Genomic DNA, 15,523 nt, shown 5'->3' with positions numbered 1-15,523 from the left:
ATTAAACTCAAATGTGCACTCTGGGTTTTGTAATGGCAGCAATTGCATTGCTAAATGGATTTAGATGTTCATATGTCACACAGACACTCATTGTGCACTTTTCTTAAATAGTTAATAAGAGTCTTTAATAGAGTTTAACAGCACAGGAGATTTTGGGGAGACCTGACCGCCCTTCAGCACCATGGACAGTGCATGTGGGAACAGACACTCGAGACCCCTTGAGCCCTTACAAAAATTCCTTTACCCCACAAATGTAAAAAAATAAAAAAAATACAATTATCACATCTCCAAGATCATTTCTACATACTGATGACAACATCAGTGTACAAGCATACATTATCATTATTTCCCACCATGGATCCTTGAGTTAAATCAATAAACAGGTTGGGCTCCAGATAGCCCAATGAGTTAGGTGGGCATATAATAAGAGTCATTTCAAAAGAAGCCTCTTTTTTTCTTCTTTCAATTCTTTTAATTTGTTCATCTGACATAATTAAACCCATTCTGCAGATACTATAGAAGCTTTCAACCTCTATGTCACCACAAAGTAAGCATAGTTCATCAGAACTTAGACATTTATCCAGTATACTAACATTGTTGTCAGTGGTAAATTTGACCCCAAGTTAAAAAAAAATACAAATACAATGCAATAAAACTAATCCAAAGAGACAAGTGACAGAAGAGCACTGCTTTTATGAACATCTTAGTATGTGAAAATGAAATGTATTTACCTGGGGAGACCTTAAACATCAGTAGCATTTGTGATAAATATGTTCACAAGAATATGAAAGCACATGAAATATCAACATGTTTAATGTTAAGTATGGGGGGGGGTTTATATTAAAAGGGCCTTGGGGTCTCTCAGAGCCAAACACAACAATAAATACATTTTGTCAACTGATATATCATATGCATAGATATAGATCTTAAAGTAAAAATGATCCATATTTTACAGATAATATTTCATGTAATTTTGTTTACACACATATATACTGTGTGTGTGTGTGTGTGCGTGCGTGTGTCTGTGTCTCAGATAGTGTGTGTGTGTGTGTTGTGTCTGTCTGTGTGTGTGTGTGTGTGTGTGTGTGTGTGTGTGTGTGCGTGTGTCTGTGTCTCAGATTGTGTGTGTGTGTGTCTATGTGTGTGTGTGTCTGTCTGTCTGTCTGTCTGTCTGTGTGTGTGTGTGTGTGTGTGTGTGGGCATGTTTATGTGGTTTACAATTTTTTAGGTTACAAACTGGTAATTACAAGGGTATTATGCTATGAATGTGGTTTATGAGGACATTTCTAATGTCCCCATAATTTAAATAGCTTAAAAAACATATTAAACAATGTTTTATTGAAAATGTAAAAATGCAGAAAGTTTTCTGTGAGGGTTCGGTTTAGGGGATATCATCTATATCCCTGTGTGTGTGTGTGTCTGTGTGTGTGTGTGAATGTGTGTGTGTGTGTGTGCGTGCGTGTGTGTGTATCTGTTCTGTCTGTATGTGTCTGTGTCTATGTGTGTGTCTGTGTCTATGTATGTGTGTGTGTCTGTGTGTGTGTGTGTGTGTGTGTGTTCGCGTCTGTGTGTGTGTGTGTGTGTGTGTCTGTTCTGTCTGTATGTGTCTGTGTCTCTGTGTGTGTGTGTGTGTATCTGTTCTGTCTGTATGTGTCTGTGTCTATGTGTGAGTGTGTGTGTGTGTGTGTCTGTGTGTGTGTGTGACTTTGTCTATGTGTGTCTGTGTCTATGTATGTGTGTGTCTGTGTGTGTGTGTGTCTGCTCTGTATGTATGTGTCTGTGTCTCTGTGTGTGTGTGTGTGTGTGTGTATGTGTGTGACTGTGTCTATGTGTGTCTATGTATGTGTGTCTGTGTGTGTGTGTGTGTGTATCTGTTCTGTCTGTATGTGTCTGTGTCTATGTGTGAGTGTGTGTGTGTGTGTGTGTGTGTGTGTGTGTGTGAGCATGTATTTATCACTTTGTGGGGACCAAATGTCCCCATGAGGATAGTAAAACCCGAAATTTTTGACCTTGCGGGGACATTTTGTCGGTCCCCATGAGGAAAACAGCTTATAAATCATACTAAATTATGTTTTTTGAAAATGTAAAAATGCAGAAAGTTTTCTGTGAGGGTTAGGTTTAGGGGTAGGGTTAGGTTTAGGGGATAGAATATAAAGTTTGTACAGTATAAAAACCATTATGTCTATGGAAAGTCCCCATAAAACATGGAAACACTACGTGTGTTTGTGTGTGTGTGCGTGCGTGTGTGTGTGTGTGTGTGTGTGTGTGTGTGTCTGTGTCTATGTATTCGTGTCTGTGTGTGCGTGTGCATGTGTGTCTGTGTGTCTGTGTGTGTGTGTGTGTGTGTGTGTCTGCTCTGTATGTATGTGTCTGTGTCTCCGTGTGTGTGTGTGTGTGTGTGTGTATGTGTGTGACTGTGTCTATGTGTCTGTGTGTGTGTGTGTGTGTGTGTGTGTGTGTGTGTGTGTGTGTGTGTGTGTGTGTGTGTGTGTGTGTGATTAAATGTAAGTCAAATAATCCCCATTTGTATTTACAAAACATATTTACATCAACACAGAAATGCAGTTGCCCCAAAATGTATTTGGACATTGAAGCTACAGTTAAAAGACCATTAAATTCCCTTGATTAGATAACAAATACATGAGTCATTTGTTTTCAGGAAAGATAGCACAATTTTCTAAGCAAAATATTTCACACACACACACACAAACTGAAAAGCTTATTAGGTTTTAAATTGCAAAACAACTTGTATACACTCAAAAAATGATGCTTGTTCAGTTTACTTAATTAAAATGAACTAAAGCAACACAATTCTAGAACATTTTGTCAGAACTTCACTTTATTGCGTTCTATCCAATTAAATTTGTAATATTGAAGTTTGAGTTGGATCTACATGAACACGTTGTTAATGTGGCACTGATGAAACTGGGCAGAGCATTTCCATATCTCGGCATGCTTGGCATGGGACTTGCGATAGGTAGAAATAATATTGAAATTAAGTGTTATTTTCAGCATTTTTGAGCCAGATGAAAATATGGAGATTTGTTAAAGGTGCTGTAAAATATATATATATTTTTTTTATGGAAAAGTATGCAAAAGATGTTCCTACTCCCTGAAAGATATTCATGAGACATCTCACCGGTCTCCGTGACAGCTGCAGACTCTGTTAACAGCAAACAAAAATGGGCTTCGGTCTCTGACACTTTCTGCCTGTCAATCATTTTGCACGTTCTCATAGTGTTGTAGTTGCAGTGAATAATTGAGGCTTAATGCCATCTTAATGCTGAAAAGCGGACGGGCACTCTATTGCAGTGAAGAATTCTGCCTGTGCTTCTGTTGTGGGTGGACTTTTACCCTAAGAATAGTCCGAGTTCATACAAGTGAAGCTCAGCATTTTTGGCATAATGTTAATTACCATACAATTTAATTTTGATTTGTTTATAAGCAAATTCTTCATAGAATTCTTAAAAAAATTCTAGGCAAATTCGGTTACAGTGATGCACTTACAATGGAAGTCAATGGGGGTTTAATCAGTAAACATTAAAATACTATAGCCAAAAAAGACATAAACAACATGTGTGTTTACATGATTTTAATGTGTCACAGTCACTCACTAAACCTTTCTGTGTAAAGTTACAGCCAATTTTACAACTTCGTTGCCATGACGATGGAATGTCAGGTCAACGTCACCTAGAACAACTATAAAAAGTGATGATTTAATCAACGTTACAGCACAAATAATACATGAGTTTTAACAGAATAATGAATGTAAGTGCTTTTATAAAATAATACATTTGAGCCTTTAAACCCTCTAAAAATGTTCCCCGTTCACTTCCATTGTAAGTGCCTCACTGTAACCTGGAGTTCTGCCATTTTTAAAGAAAAGGAGGGACGAGTCGAAATATATTTTTCTGGTGATCAACATTATGCCACAAATGCTGTCGACTGAGCTTCACTTGTATTGAACCCGGAATATTCCTTTAAGTGATACTTGATTCAAGAGCTGATTAGTTGCAATTAAATCAATTAATTTGGACCAACAAAAAGCTAATTAATTTAATAAATCCTTAGTATATTGATGTTAATTTACATTTATTACATTTGGCAGACACTTTTATCCAAAGTGACTTACAGTGCACTTATTACAGGGACAATCCCCCCGGAGCATCCTGGAGTTAAGTGCCTTGCTCAAGGACACAATGGTGGTGTCTGTGGGGATCGAACCAGCAACCTTCTGATTAACAGCCCTGTGCTTTAGCCACTACGCCACCACCTCTCCATGTTAATGATGTATTTTAATAAAAAGTGGAGACCTTGGCACAAGTTAGTTACAGGTAATTCAAAATCAAATGTTAGTTTTAGGATCATTTGTTTGCCACTTGATTTGATATCTAATGCATTTAATACCTTTTAAAGTGTGGCTCAAGAGTCCAAAAACTTTTGGAGCCACTTTTAGATTGGCTGCAAACGAGTTTCTCATGTGCGTTTCGCAGTCAAGCAAACGATTTTCTTAAAAGCCTTTCTGAAGTCCCTGTTGAAAATCGTGTAAATGATGGGATTCACGGAGCTGTTGCAGTAACCGATCCAAAAGAAGAGCTTGAAGAGACCTTCGGGCGTCTCACAGCTCTCTCCACAGATGGCTTGGAGACTGTAGGAGAAGAAGAAAGGGAACCAACAGAGCACAAACACCCCCATCACCACCGCCAGAACGAAGGTGAAGCGTTTCTCTCGCATCTGAGCCACTTTGGTTTTGGAGACCACCGTGAGCTGTCTGTTGTTCTGCTCCTGGTGGGAAGTCCACGAGATCCGGCAAGTCCGCTGCGGGCCACAATCCGCGCCGTCCACCCTCCTGTGCTTGGAGAAGCGCGAGTTTTTGGGTTTGTTGTCCGATGTTGCGCTCTCTTCCAGATCGATATCGTCTAGTTCCTCCTGTCCCTGGTTGCTCTCCGAGCTGTGACTGCTTGGAGACTCCTTCTCGAACTTATCTTTCCTTACGAAGCACGTCTCGGACTGCGAGGGCTGTCTTTCTAAGCCGTTCTTGGCTACGAAGACGGTGGACGAGCGCTGTTTGGCGACGCGGTAGATTTTGCAGTACACCGTGATCATGATGAAACCGGGGGCGAAAAACGACACCACGCACGAGGAGAGGATGTACCAGGTCTTGTCGCTTATTAAGCACTCGTTCTCGTCGTGTTTGGTCATTATCAGAGGTGGGAATGAGATAACGGCTGATATGACCCACACCACCCCGATCATGGACTTGATGCGCTTTGGAGTTCTCTTCAAGTTGTAGCTCACCGCCTTGGTGACGGACCAGTAGCGATCCAAACTGATTGCGCACAGGTGCACGATGGATGACGTGCAGAACAGGACGTCCAGAGCCAGGTAGAACGCGCACCAAGTGCTGCCGAAGTACCAGTACCCCATGATCTCGTTGGCGAGGGAGAACGGGATCACCAGCGTGGCCACGAGGATGTCCGCGCACGCAAGCGACACCAGGAACAGGTTCTGTGGCGGCCGGAGCGCGCGGCTAGTCAGAACCGCCACGATGACCAGGACGTTTCCGACGATGGTGACCAGAATGATGATGGAAACCACGAGGATGATGAGCGCAGCGGCGGTTTCGGTATGTGGCCAGAGTCTCGGGGTGATGGTGATGTTGGCATCGTCCTCCGTTGCATTAGACTGAGTTACATCCATGACGATTCCATCCTTTCTTGAAAGTCAGGTTAGTGTTTCAAGACTCAACGTCATTGAAGTATCAAAAGTGGTATCACCAATGCACTGACACGGAGGTACAAGCACCATTGCATTATGGTGATGCGTTCGTCCCATGCTTGCAAGATGACAGATGTCCATCATGGCACTTAATTTAATTTAGTTATTTATTTTTTTAAGTTCTAAACAAACTGAAAAGTGGTAAATCCAGAGTAGTTCTGCGCGCTGTGTCAGCTCTCCACACAAGCGCTTCTCACTGAATGTTGAGATGTGCGCTCGTGCTGGAGCTAATCACATGACGTCATACTGTAGTCCAACCCATCTCTAAACACACACACACGCACACAGACAGAAGGAAAGAGAGAGAAAAAAATTCTAACCATTTAAAAAGTCCATTTTTAATACAAAGATTTCAAATGTATTGGGCCTACCTCATACCCTAAGAATGAAATCGTCATAATCACTCATTATCAACAATATTAATCCATAATATGTATAAATAAGAATAGGGTACAACAGGGTTAAAGGCCCCACAGGGTAAAAGGCAGATTTGATTTTCTCCAAAAAACTATTACAGTACTTTCCTAAACACCTGTTTGTGTCTATAAACTGTTACATTTAACTCTGCAGAAGTTAATTAAGTGAATGGTAAAAGTGATGTAGAGTGTAAACAGTGAAAAGGCTTCATGATGTTGTTACCTTCACAGCTTTCACGCTCTCAACCGTAGTTAAGAGCGAGCTGGTATCAATATAATGACTTGGCTCGTAGCAGGTAACTTGCTTATAGTGGTCCGGGCTAACAAAGCTGAAGCACACGCTGTAGTCGTCGGTTGGTTTCACTCATGAACTCTGCTTTATTATTTTCAGCGGTAATGTTACACATTCACGGGCATACAAGGCACTTTTCTTTACAGCATTCAACTGGAACATAGCCTGCGTCACTGCTACGTTTGGACCATAAACTCAGACTGCGTCTGCTATACTTTTTCTTGTTTATTCTTTCGTATCCACCTGCCCACTGCGTCACACATACGCATTCTTCAATACAAGAAACCTTAACGGGGAAGCAGAGATGATAACAATGTGATCATATTATAAGTGGCCTTTGCCTGCTTTAAGTTACAAAATAAATATCTTCTTATGAATAGCCATAACATATACAATAACTATATACAATAACCCCCTCCCCCCTCCCCCCTTGACTGGTCTAATCAATATGGAATGGAGATGTTTGAGACTTTTTACCAAGTGTGTGGGCCTTTTACCCCGAGTGTGTGGGACTTTTACCCCGAGTGTGTGGGCCTTTTATCCGGAGTGTGTGGGTCTGTTACCCGTAGTGTGTGAGACTTTTACCCTGAGTGTGTGGGCCTTTTATCCCGAGCGTATGGACCTTTTACCCGGAGTGTGTGGGCCTTTTACCCAGAGTGTGTGGGCCTTTTACCCCGAGTGTGTGGGTCTGTTACCCCGAGTGTGTGGGCCTTTTACCCGGAGTGTGTGGGCCTTTTACCCTGAGTGTGTGGGCCTTTTACCCTGAGTGTGTGGGTCTGTTACCCCGAGTGTGTGGGCCTTTTACCCCGAGTGTGTGGGCCTTTTATCCCGGAGTGTGTGGGCCTTTTACCCTGAGTGTGTGGGACTTTTACCCTGAGTGTGTGGGACTTTTACCCTGAGTGTGTGGGACTTTTACCCCGAGTGTGTGGGACTTTTACCCCGAGTGTGTGGGACTTTTACCCTGAGTGTGTGAGACTTTTACCCTGAGTGTGTGAGACTTTTACCCTGAGTGTGTGGACCTTTTATCCCGAGCATATGGACCTTTTACCCGGAGTGTGTGGGCCTTTTACCCAGAGTGTGTGGGCCTTTTACCCCGAGTGTGTGGGTCTGTTACCCCGAGTGTGTGGGCCTTTTACCCGGAGTGTGTGGGTCTGTTACCCCGAGTGTGTGGGCCTTTTACCCCGAGTGTGTGGGCCTTTTATCCCGGAGTGTGTGGGCCTTTTACCCCGAGTGTGTGGGACTTTTACCCCGAGTGTGTGGGACTTTTACCCTGAGTGTGTGGGACTTTTACCCCGAGTGTGTGGGACTTTTACCCCGAGTGTGTGGGACTTTTACCCCGAGTGTGTGAGACTTTTACCCTGAGTGTGTGAGACTTTTACCCTGAGTGTGTGGGCCTTTTACCCGGAGCGTGTGGGCCTTTTATCCCGAGCGTGTGGGCCTTTTACCCTTAGAGTGTGGGCCTTTTATCCCAAGGTTGTGGGCCTTTTACCCTGAGTGTGTGGGCCTTTTATCCCAAGGTTGTGGGCCTTTTACCCTGAGTGTGTGGGCCTTTTATCCCGAGCGTGTGGGCCTTTTACCCTTAGAGTGTGGGCCTTTTATCCCAAGGTTGTGGGCCTTTTACCCTGAGTGTGTGGGCCTTTTACCCTGAGTGTGTGGGCCTTTTACCCTGAGTGTGTGGGCCTTTTACCCTTAGAGTGTGGGCCTTTTATCCCAAGGTTGTGGGCCTTTTACCCTGAGTGTGTGGGCCTTTTACCCTGAGTGTGTGGGCCTTTTATCCCGAGTGTGTGAGACTTTTACCCTGCGTGTGTGAGACTTTTACCCTGAGAGTGTGGGCCTTTTATCCCGAGTGTGTGAGACTTTTACCCTGAGTGTGTGAGACTTTTACCCTGAGAGTGTGTGCATTTTACCCTGCGTGTGTGAGACTTTTACCCTGAGCGTGTGGGCCTTTTACCCTGAGTTTGTGGGCCTTTTACCCTGAGTGTGTGGGCCTTTTACCCTAAGTGTGTGAGACTTTTACCCCGAGTGTGTGGGTCTGTTACCCCGAGTGTGTGGGACTTTTACCCCAAGTGTGAGAGACTTTTACCCTGAGTGTGTGGGCCTTTTACCCTGAGTGTGTGGGCCTTTTACCCTGAGTTTGTGGACCTTTTACCCTGAGAGTGTGGGCCTTTTACCCAGAGTATGTGGGCCCACACACCCCTCACACAAACTCTTCTCCCTCCTGCCATCTAGCAAGAGGCAGAGAATGCAAGAGTTACTGAAGCGTTCAGGCCTTCACGGCCAGACTGTGTAACAGCTTCTTCCCCCAAGCCATCAGACTCCTCAATACTCAGAGACTGGACTGACACACACACACACACACACACACACACACACACACACACACACACACACACACACACACACACATGTCCTGAGTTGCACTTTAATTCATTTTCACTTTATACCTGGCTGCTACCTCAATAACTGCTATGTCCATAGAACACTATTTCATAGTATGATATGTTTACATTTGTCATCTTTTTGCACTATTCATTACAAATGTGTACTGGTCGGCACTGCACTGTCTCTTACTGTGCCTATTGTCCTGTTCCTTTTTGTTATTTATTGTACTGTACAGTGTTTTTGCCTTGGTCTTCCCTTAATTGTTGACCCTGGTTGACCCCAAAGTTTTGATATTGATGGTGTGTTTTATTTTCGTAACTTTTCAAAGTGTTTTACCACTGGTTGTAAAAAATATGATGTTCTGTCTTCTGTATGCTGTATTGCTGCTGTCTTCCAGTGCGTTGCTCTAGGAATTGCTCGCCAGCCACGTGCACCGGAGATCTCGCCGCAAATTCTGCAAGAGTGAGTCTGCGCTCTACTGAGTCCCCCATGGGATGGACGCAATAATATACTAGCTTGTTGGTCTACCTCTTATTATTTCCCCACTAAAACCAATGTTGGGGCAAGACGTGTAAACTCTGCCAATCTTCGTCTTTTGGAATATTTACCTTCAAAGACTGCACCAGACTTCGTTGCACCACCAACAACAGTTCACCCTTCAGTCAAAATGGCCCTAGCGAATGCCAGGTCACTATCAAACAGAACTATTATTTTAAATTACTTTTTTACCTCTTGTGCCCTGGACCTGGTTAAACGCTGGAGATTTGTCGCCTCATGGCGAGTTATCTCCTCCTGACTGTACTTTTTTCAGTTCATGGTGGTGGATTAGCCACTATTTTTAGAAAAAAGTTTTAAAAGTAGTCTTTTGTCTGTAGATCAGTGCTATTGTTGTAGCTATAATAAATATCTCTCGTATAAAAGGAGATGTTCCAGTTAGCTTTAAATGAGCTATTGTACAGCCTTTATTGTAAAAAAATCTCCTCTTGACCCCACTGTTTATCATCAATTCAGACCCATTTTCAAACTACATTTCATTACAAAGTTTTTGGAGAAAGTTGTCCATTCTCAGCTCAACTCGTATCTGGATAAACACAACATTACAGACAAATTTCAATCTAGTTTTAGGGCATTGCTGAAGATCTCAAATGACATTTTGCTGCCCCTTGATTCTGGGTCATGTGCTGTCTTAGTGTAGTTATATCGAAGTGCAGCGTTTTACACTATTGACCATATTCTTTTAAAACACCTTGAGCTAGTTGTGGGCATTCAGAGACTGGCATTACAGAGGTTTGCTCCTTATTTAAAGGGCAGAACATTTTTGGTGAACATTGGGTCCTTTTCGTCATTATCTGCACCCATATTGTGTGGTGTTCCACAGGGTTCCGTTATAGGGCCTCTTTTGTTTTCCCTTTATATGCTTCCACTTCTACAGTTCTACTTTTGACAAATATAATATTTTGTATCACTGTTATGCTGATGGTTCCCAACGTTACCTCGCTATCAGAGCAGGTGACACTCATTCATTTGACAATCTTTTTAAATACCTTTTACAGGCTCTCCTGCCTCCACTCCTGCCTTTACAAATCAGATAGGCTCCCTAACAATCAACTTAAATAATCATATTAAAAACATATTTTTTGATCCTCTGCTGCAGTTTGACAGACAAACTAGAACTGCCATTAAAAGTAGTATTTTCCACCACAGATCTGTTGCAAAATTAAAACACTTAATTTCCCATAAAAATCTTGAAACTGTAATCCATGCACTCATTTCAACTCATCTGGACTACTGTAACTCTCATATGTCGGCTTGCCTCAGTTCACTCCATCTCATCTGCAGATTGTCCAAAATGCAGCAGCCAGATTTTTAATAAGAACAAAGAAAAGGCAATGCATTTCCCCTGTACTTGCCTCATTGCATTGTCTTCCTTCAAAATGTAGAGTTGATTTTAAGATTCTGCTCTGTGCATGCAAAGCACAGCACTGACTGGCCAGGTCACTTATGGGGCTTTTCCACTGCATGGTACAACTCCACTCGACTCTGCTTGCTTTTTGGAGGTTTTCCATTGTGAGTAGTACCTGGTACCTGATACTTTTCCACTTGGTTCCAAGTGTGACGTTCTTGTTCTACCCGCTCCGTACGGGACTCGAACCTAGGTCTCCGTCATGGGAGGCGGGTGCTCTAACAAGGAGGCTAAAGGCTACAGCCTCTAGCGTCAGTCGCTAGTGCACCTCTTGGGGTCAGGAGAGTGAGGTTTACACATTGCACAGCTATCTACCAGTTGGCTCCCTTTACACTAGCGAGCAGAACCGATACTAAATGTGACGTCAAAACCCTTCAGATCACTGATTGGTCAGAGAGAATCGTCACTGGATATACGACAGGGGACCCGCTAGTTTTAAAGTTAGCTACAGCGATAGCAGCGGCTACCACCGGACCTACCAACAGTGTAGGGAAAAGTTAAAAGTGACTACAGAACCATCAAAGAATAGTGGAAGTGGTTCAACCTAATGGATGCTATCTAGACCGGCGAGCAATGGGAGGGAGAGTGTTGTTGGAGTCCATGATGGAGGATGGTATGTTAACTCTAGACTCACTTTATTTAGTTGACCAGCTACTGGAAAGCTTCTAAAACAACCAGACCAATTTAACTGTTACACTTGTGTAAAATCACCATGCAACAACTGCTTTATGCAGCACAATGAGCTAGTAGCTAACAGCTAGCGGTCGTGTTATTGTTTATGGTCAGTAATGTTTGTGTCACGTTTAAGATGATGTCTCAGCAGTAGAGCGCAACTATGACGATCAGCCTATAATCCCACCCACGTTGTGGCGGCACTAAACTGCAGTGGAAAAACAAGCTGAGAAAAGTAAAGTGAGTCGAGTCGAACCGTAACGTGCGGTGGAAAAGTGTCATTAGATCAGACAACCAACTTCTTTTAATTGTCCCCCGTTCACGTTGCAGGTTCAAAGGCCTTTTCTGTAGCTGCCCCTAAGCTCTGGAATAGTCTACCTTTATACATCAGGGGTTCTCCATCATAACTCTTTTTAAAACCAGCCTAAAGGCTTCTTTTTATTCTTTAGCCTTTGATACTATTTCGATTTTGTCTGCTCTCCTCGCTGTATATTGTAATGTAGAAAAACATCTATTATGTCTTATTATTATTTCCATGTTTTCTCTTTTATTTCCAATGTAAATATTAGTTTTCTTAATTGCACAGTGCTTCTGTTGTTTGTAAATGTGCTCTATATATAAAGTTTGACTTGACTTGTTTTGGAATGGAAACAATTGCAACAATGCTGTTTTAAAAACTGCAAAAATTCCGGCTATAAATAAGTAATCAAGGAATTTTTAATTTCTTTACGTTGGCTTTATACAATATTTATGCATATTTAAATTGACCTTAAAATGGACCTTTAGACATTGCTCTTGATGATCTCATAAATACGGAAAATTGTGCAGTACATAGGGACAAAGAGGTGTTTAGAAAAGTGATGTGGGGAAAAAATTATCAAACCTGCGTGTTTCTCTGGGGGCCTTCATCTCCTTATTTCAGAAAGTGAGCTGCTTTTGTGTGCAGTTTCAACCCATATTTAATAAAAAAAAAAAATTAAAAGCATTGTTTAATTGCTTGAAACAGTTTTGCTACAGTATAGGTCTCGGAAAGTTAAAGGAATATTCCGGGTTCAATATGAGTTTTGCTCAGTTGTCCATAAAACCCTATAACGTCAGTTATTTGACTTTACAGCTCAAATTACACATACGTTTTAATAGCAGAATGAATGTAAATAAAATGATAAGCTTCATTATTTCTGCCTTTAAACACTCCAAATATTGGCCCCATTCACTTCCATTGTAAGTGTCTCATTGTAACCTCCATTTTTGCTTTAGTTAAAGAAAAGGAGAAACGAGTAGAAATAAATTTTTCTTGTAATTAACATTATGCCACAAATGCTGTCGATACAGGCAGACACTTAGGGGCCCGACGTGCCTGGAGGGCCTTACGAGTCACAACATTCCGAAATTATTATTTTTTAATTCTCTGCAGTTCAATGGTTTCTACCGCGCACACACGTAAGTAAATTTTTTTGAAACATTTTAAGTATAAAATGAGCTCTGAATATTCACAAAAAGACAAATAACTGAAAGTTACAACCAATAAAATAACAGCAGTGTATTTAAAATCGACAAGAAGTAAAGTTGAGCAGTACACACTAATCTGCATAATTTATTCATAATGCAAAGCATTGTGGGGAACTGCAGCACGGCTTCGGAAAAAAAAGCTTTTGGACACGTTATTTGTCATCTACTGAGTTTTTAGTGCTTTCTATTCTGCTCATCACGTTTGCAGTGGATCTATGGATGTTTTAAAGTTGTGACCATTTTCACCACGGGGGACCCATTTTCATGATTTCACTTAGCGCCCCACAAACCCTCGGGCCGGCTCTGCACTGCACACTGGGAGCCAATTAGTTTCTGTGGTCTGATGCCAAAAATATGAACCGGTAGTTGAGTGTCGCAACTGAAATTAAGTGACTGGGTGTCTTTCAAACATTTCAAACAGCAGGATTGGTTTCCTGTTTCATGGCATCGATTTGGTAAAATGCAATTTGAGAGAGGAGGTGAGTGTGTGTTTGTGTTGATTTGAGTGCATGTGTGTGTAAGTGTGTGTGTGTGTGAGAGAGAGAGAGAGAGAGAGAGAGAGACAGACAGAGTGTGTGTGCGTGTTTGTGTGTGTGTGTGTATATATGTGTGTGTGTGTGTGTGTGTGTGTGAGAGAGAGAGAGAGAGAGTGTGTGTGTGTGTGTGTGTATTTGTGTGAGTGTGTGTGTGTGTGTGAGAGAGAGAGAGAGAGAGAGACAGAGAGTGTGTGTGTGTGTGTGTTGTTTGTGTGTATGTGTGTGTGTGTGTATGTGTGAGAGAGAGAGAGAGAGAGAGTATGTGTGTGTATATGTGTGTGTGTGTGTGTGTGTGTGAGAGAGAGAGAGAGAGAGTGTATGTGTGTTAGTTTGTGTGTATATGTGTGTATGTGTGTGTGTGTTGGTTTGTGTGTATGTGTGTGTGTGTGTGTGTGTGAGAGTGAGAGAGAGTGTGTGTGTGTGTGTGTGTGTGTGTGTGTGTGTGTGTGTGTGTGTAGAGAGAGAGAGAGGGTGTGTGTGTGTGAGTGAGAGAGAGAGGGAGTGTGAGTGAGAGAGAGAGTGTGTGTGTGAGAGAGAGAGAGTGTGTGTGTGTGTGTGGGTGTGTGTTGCTTTGTTTGTCTGTGTGTGTGTGTGTGTGTGAGAGAGAGAGAGAGAGAGAGAGAGTGTGTGTGTGAGAGAGAGAGAGAGAGTGTGTGTGTGTGTGTGAGTGAGAGAGAGTGTGTGTGTGTGTGTGTGAGAGAGAGAGAGAGTGCGTGTGTGTGTGTGTGTGTGTGTGTGTGTGTGAGAGAGAGAGAGAGAGAGAGAGAGAGAGAGAGAGAGAGAGAGATTGTAACTCAATAACAATCAGTTAAATTGAAGCTGAACTTTGTTCAGCACCATCTGTGTTTTAGGTTCCCCTGAATAAAAGAGAGGCTTTTCTTTTATTATATTTTGTTTTTGTTTTCTTTGTAAAGAGCGGACAAAGTTTAGCAGGTCTGTATTCAGACAACAGATGTGATCAAGTCATGCAACTATATTCAATGAACTCTACAGAGGTCATTAGTTCAAAATGTTGTTCCTGATTATTTTTTATTCACTGTTGAAATAAATAAATAAACAATGAAGAAAACTGCCACACTTCGTAATCCATAATTTTGTAAATGGGGGTCAAAATATTTTTTTTTTAACAAAATTACAGGTAAAACAAATGACCCCAGAAAGGTGTCAGCATCATTATTTTATTTTTACACAGAGATAGGAAGGTCTATTTCTAAAATCAGTTGACTTCAGCACCCCTTCTTGCATTATATGCCAATGGTGTCCAAACATGGGGAAAAAACATCTTTGTTGCAGAGTTGGAGTGCATTTAATTCCTTATGTATTAAAGATATATTATTAATCCTCTTAGATTGTAATTTGTAATTTACCCAACACTGTTCTCATTAATAGTGTATTTTGGAGTCTCGAAAATGGAGATTTTATAATGAATGTTTTTATGTGAATAAATAAAGGAACATTTCTAGTTCTCTTACGAGAGGTTCTCTCGTATTGCGTAAGCTAGCTTACGCTACGGGAAAGATTAATCTTTTCTGAGATATTGAAGCCATAAAATTATCCTTAATTTTGTATCCATTGTCAACGCAGTGCAGCAGCTGCATACCTTGAGCGGGCTAGCTAGCGAGCTCATTGGTTTCTCTGCGGCAACTGCTGCAGCCTATAGACGAACTTGAGTGAACTTGCGTCCAATGACGAGCCCGCGCGTCACTGTATCAAAGCCCGCCAGAATGGGCGTGGCTAGAGTGCATATAAGCATAAGTTCGTAGGCTGGAACCCTGATTTTCATCTATTCAGCGAAGCTCTTCGCATCTCTGAACTGCAGAAGCCGCATCGCCGTTCGAGGGGCATCTAGCAAGCTTGGACAGCGCTCGAAGAAGCCGGCCGTCTTCGCCACCTTCAGCCATCCTGCGAAGCTACGCCATCCGGCGACGTATCCTTTTAGAGCAAGCTAGTTCCTCAGCGAACTTCACAAAAAGAG

General features: G+C 42.2%; 1 protein-coding gene across 1 annotated transcript; it reads right to left on the bottom strand.

Moving 5' to 3' along the window:
• Positions 1-4,328: 4,328 nt before the first annotated feature.
• On the bottom strand, positions 4,329-5,962 carry adra2da (adrenergic, alpha-2D-, receptor a). Its single transcript, XM_052149689.1, has one exon. The coding sequence runs from the start codon at positions 5,698-5,700 to the stop codon at positions 4,477-4,479; it is 1,224 nt and encodes a 407-aa protein (XP_052005649.1). The 5' UTR covers positions 5,701-5,962; the 3' UTR covers positions 4,329-4,476.
• Between the last annotated feature and the right edge of the window lie 9,561 nt (positions 5,963-15,523).

Source organism: Xyrauchen texanus, chromosome 19, assembly GCF_025860055.1.
Source record: "Xyrauchen texanus isolate HMW12.3.18 chromosome 19, RBS_HiC_50CHRs, whole genome shotgun sequence".
NCBI classification, from domain to species: domain Eukaryota; kingdom Metazoa; phylum Chordata; class Actinopteri; order Cypriniformes; family Catostomidae; genus Xyrauchen; species Xyrauchen texanus.
Note: the sequence above shows the minus strand (reverse complement) of the source record. Positions and strands in the feature narration are given on the sequence as shown.